General features: G+C 39.2%; 1 protein-coding gene across 1 annotated transcript in view; it reads left to right on the forward strand.

Moving 5' to 3' along the window:
• Positions 1 to 4744, forward strand: part of LOC108665241 (phospholipase D2) — a gene marked incomplete in the record, with an annotated part of 23781 nt that overhangs the window by 8533 nt on the left and 10504 nt on the right. The window contains 2 exon segments of the mRNA XM_018151977.2: positions 274 to 406; positions 1495 to 1556. Coding sequence (XP_018007466.2) covers positions 274 to 406; positions 1495 to 1556 — 195 coding nt within the window.

Here is a 4744-nt window from a genome sequence, read left to right on the forward strand (position 1 = left end):
GTGTGTAGTGATGAGTGTGTGGTGTGTAGTGATGAGAGTGTGGTGTGTAGTGATGAGTGTGTAGTGATGAGTGTGTGGTGTGTAGTGATGAGAGTGTGGTGTGTAGTGATGAGTGTGTGGTGTGTAGTGATGAGTGTGTAGTGATGAGTGTGTGGTGTGTAGTGATGAGAGTGTGGTGTGTAGTGATGAGAGTGTGGTGTGTAGTGATGAGTGTGTAGTGATGAGTGTGTGGTGTGTACTGATGAGTGTGTAGTGATGAGTGTGTGGTGACAGGTGCGGGCTGTGTGATGGCTGCTACGGACAGTACAAGGAGCGCTGGCTGGTCCTGAAGGAGACGTGCCTCTTCTTCCTCACGCCCTCCTCCGGCGCCGTCAGGAGCGTCCTGCTCATGGACCAGGACTTCCAGGTGCCCCATCATCTTCAATTACTTTCAATTAATTAATAGAATTTATTAAAATTATTTTAAACTATTTGATTATCTATATAATCACTAATAATTACTAATTAGTTTCCTGATTACTTTCTTCGATCTGAAGCGTCAGCGACTAAGGCCACTAAACAAACAACCAATTACTTATTATTTTATAATAATGAGTATTCAATAAATCACTTTATTGAATAACTTTAAACCATTTGATTATCTATCTAATTGCTAACTGTTACTAACTAGTAATTTAATTACTTTATATTAATGAGGTATTATCCAAAACGAGAGCTACCTGTTATTTGAGAGTACGTTATTAGAATGAATTTAAAATTGTTCTTCTAAATCACAATGGATAATTCCGGTCATACAAATACTCATTAATTCTATTGTTCTTCACCACTTCCGCAACATTTTATAATATATAAAATGTGTATAAAATTATAATATATAAAAATTCTAAAGAACTAAACTGCGTGTACCCTGAAAACGGAACGCTCGCATTTTATTTATTTTATTTTCAAAGAGTTTTTGAAACTAAACATTGATATTTGGGACTATAGTCTTAGACATGTTCGTCGTAGCAGTGAACATGTTCGTCGTAGCTGTGAACATGTTCGTCGTGGCAGTGAACATGTTCATAGTGGCAGTGAACATGTTCATAGTGGCAGTGAACATGTTCGTCGTGGCAGTGAATATGTTCGTCGCTGTAGTGAACATGTTCGTCGTGGCAGTGAACATGCTGTCTCNTCATCGCAGCAGTGAACATGTTCGTCGTGGCAGTGAACATGTTCGTCGTATAGCAGTGAACATGTTCGTCGTATAGCAGTGAACATGTTCATCGCAGCAGTGAACATGTTCGTCGTATAGCAGTGAACATGTTCGTCGTATAGCAGTGAACATGTTTGTCTTAGCAGTGAACATGTTCGTCGTAGCAGTGAACATGTCGGCTCCCATCATCAACAGCTTGTTCACGCTACCTATTTCGGGCCAGGGAATTAAATACGTCTTTATTCACTTAAGAACATGCTTATTATCATCAAGAAACATGTAACATGTTCATGTCGCAGGTCTCGAGCGGGTTCAGACACACGGGCATCAAGAACGGCGTGGTCATCACCTCTCTCTCCAGGTTTGTCTTGTCTCAAAATTTGATATAAAATATAATATAAAATTATTTTCGCAACATTTAATATAAAATATAATATAAAATTATTTTCGCAACATTTGATATAATATATAATATAAAATTATTTTCGCAACATTTGATATAATATATAATATAAAATTATTTTCGCAACATTTGATATAATATTTAATATAAAATTATTTTCGCAACATTTAATATAAAATATAATATAAAATTATTTTCGCAACATTTAATATAATATATAATATAAAATTATTTTCGCAACATTTGATATAATATATAATATAAAATTATTTTCGCAACATTTGATATAATATTTAATATAAAATTATTTTCGCAACATTTGATATAATATATAAAATAAAATTATTTTCGCAACTTTTGATATAATATATAATATAAAATTATTTTCGCAACATTTGATACAATAGATAATATAAAATTATTTTCGCAACATTTGATATAAATATATAATATAAAATTATTAATGATCGTCGCTTGGCTTTAAGTGTGTAGAAATGTTGTGGCATTATGACATTAAATTTGTTCAAGTCATTGTTTGTGTTCCGAAAGCCATATAATAATATATAAATGCGTAATAGTTTACTTACGAGGATTTAAATGAAGCTCATTCTTTGAAGTGATTTAGTTCAATTTGCACTGAAAGAACATGTGTAAAAGCCTCAAGGAAAGAACAGTTTCTCCTGAATAAATTATGTATTATTTCTGAACGTATCATGCACGGTCAGAGCGCGTTTACAATCATAATGATTAGGGTTTATCTGCATAGTATTTGTATATTTCTGTCAAATGTCCATAGCTTTACCACATTATAATCTTTATTGAGAGATCAACGACGGATGACTGACGAACCTGGAGTTTAATGAGGGATGAATGAGGGTCCTGAAGGATGAATTAGGGTCCTGAAGGATGAATGAGGGTCCTGAGGGATGAATGAGGGCCCTGGGGGGATGAATTTGGGATGAATGAGGGCCCTGAGGGATGAATTAGGGATGAATGAGGGACCTGGGGGATGAATGAGGGCCCTGGGATATCTTGGCCGTCTGTCTTCTGTTGGGTCAGATTTAGTGAGGGTCATTTAAGGTCGTCGTCATCCGTGAAATTGTTCCTGATTATAATAAAATACTTAAAAAAAAACTTTTTAAAAAACCACGTTTTTCTTGTGGACTAAAAAGTAGAAAATAAATTGTGGCTCGCCCCAAAAAAACGTGTGTCGGGCAGATTTATGATTAAAGCGAAAAGCACACAACACACNAATTAAGTTTGTCTCAAATCAAGTTTGTCTCAAATCAAGTTTGTCTCAAATTAAGTTTGTCTCAAATATTAAGTTTGTGAAACATGCAACTGAAACCTTGCATTGAAGGAAAGTGTTTGTGGTGTGGCTATGCCAGGTTATCTGTTTCATTCTTTTTATTTGTTATCCATTAAATAATTATTTTCTTTAAATTCTCTCTAATACTATGGTATAAAGTGTACTCTGTTCATGCTTGTTGCTGTATCATTGTAATGAAGATGATTGTACAAATTATCAATTATACGCGCTATGTTCTATGTCTCTCTAGCTTCCATGTTGACTGAGTTGCGGTAAGTCGAATTCCCGTTAAAAAAATATGAGTTTTTCCTTTACCTTGTTTGTTTTCAGTGTTGATTGTGTCGTGAAATGTTATGAAATATCTACTTTGACTGAGAAATTTACTGAAGTTTTTGCATGTTTTTTTCAATGCCGTATATCTTACGTTCAGTATGCGTCAAATTACGTGCACTGTGTCATCATTTGCAGCGCACTTAACTTCAAGTTACGTAGTTTGTCGCAACTTCACCTCACTCTATTATTTTATCTTCTATTACTATAATATCTCTGCAATATTTTATTTCGTCTAGTTTTATTATTTTAATTGTTCTTTTTTTCTCACTAATTCCTGCCTATTGCTTTTGTTTGCTCTACGCATGACGGCCAAAGGTACCATTTATACGTAGTGCGTAATTCTGTTTTTTCTTATTTTCAACCTAACCTTAATTGAATACAGCGTTCAGTGCTAATCTCATTGACAAGCTTAATCTTGAGCTAATCTCACTTCTCGATGTTTACGGTAGCATTGTTTCCACACAGGCGCCTGTGTTAATGATAGTGTTGTGCCCACACAGGCGCCTGTGTAAATGGTAGTGTTGTTTCCACACAGGCGCCTGTGTTAATGATAGTGTTGTGCCCACACAGGCGCCTGTGTAAAGCATTGTGTCCACACAGGCGCCTGTGTTAATGGTAGTGTTGTGTCCACACAGGCGCCTGTGTAAATGGTAGTGTTGTGTCCACACAGGCGCCTGTATTAATGGTAGCTTTGTGCCCACACAGGCGCCTGTGTTAATGGTAGTCTTGTGCCCACACAGACGCCTGTGTTAATGATAGTGTTGTGCCCACACAGGCGCCTGTGTTAATGGTAGTGTTGTGCCCACACAGGCGCCTGTGTAAATGGTAGTGTTGTGTCCACACAGGCGCCTGTGTTAATTGTAGCGTTGTGTTCACACAGGCGCCTGTGTTGACGGTAGCGTTGTGTTCACACAGGCGCCTGTGTTGACGGTAGCGTTGTGCCCACACAGGCGCCTGTGTTGACGGTAGCGTTGTGCCCACACAGGCGCCTGTGTTGACGGTAGCATTGTTTCCACACAGGCGCCTGTGTTGACGGTAGCATTGTTTCCACACAGGCGCCTGTGTTGACGGTAGTGTTGTGTCCACACAGGCGCCTGTGTAGACGGTAGCGTTGTGTCCACACAGGCGCCTGTGTAGACGGTAGCGTTGTGTCCACACAGGCGCCTGTGTTGACGGTAGCGTTGTGCCCACACAGGCGCCTGTGTTAATGGTAGCGTTGTGTCCACACAGGCGCCTGTGTTGACGGTAGCGTTGTGTCCACACAGGCGCCTGTGTTAATGGTAGCGTTGTGTCCACACAGGCGCCTGTGTTGACGGTAGCGTTGTGCCCACACAGGCGCCTGTGTTAATGGTAGCGTTGTGTCCACACAGGCGCCTGTGTTGACGGTAGCGTTGTGTCCACACAGGCGCCTGTGTTGACGGTAGCGTTGTGCCCACACAGGCGCCTGTGTTGACGGTAGTGTTGTGCCCACACAGGCGCCTGTGTTGACGGTAGTGTTGTGCCC

The sequence above is a fragment of the Hyalella azteca genome, unplaced genomic scaffold, assembly GCF_000764305.2.
Source record: "Hyalella azteca isolate HAZT.00-mixed unplaced genomic scaffold, Hazt_2.0.2 contig11473, whole genome shotgun sequence".
NCBI lineage: Eukaryota > Metazoa > Arthropoda > Malacostraca > Amphipoda > Hyalellidae > Hyalella > Hyalella azteca.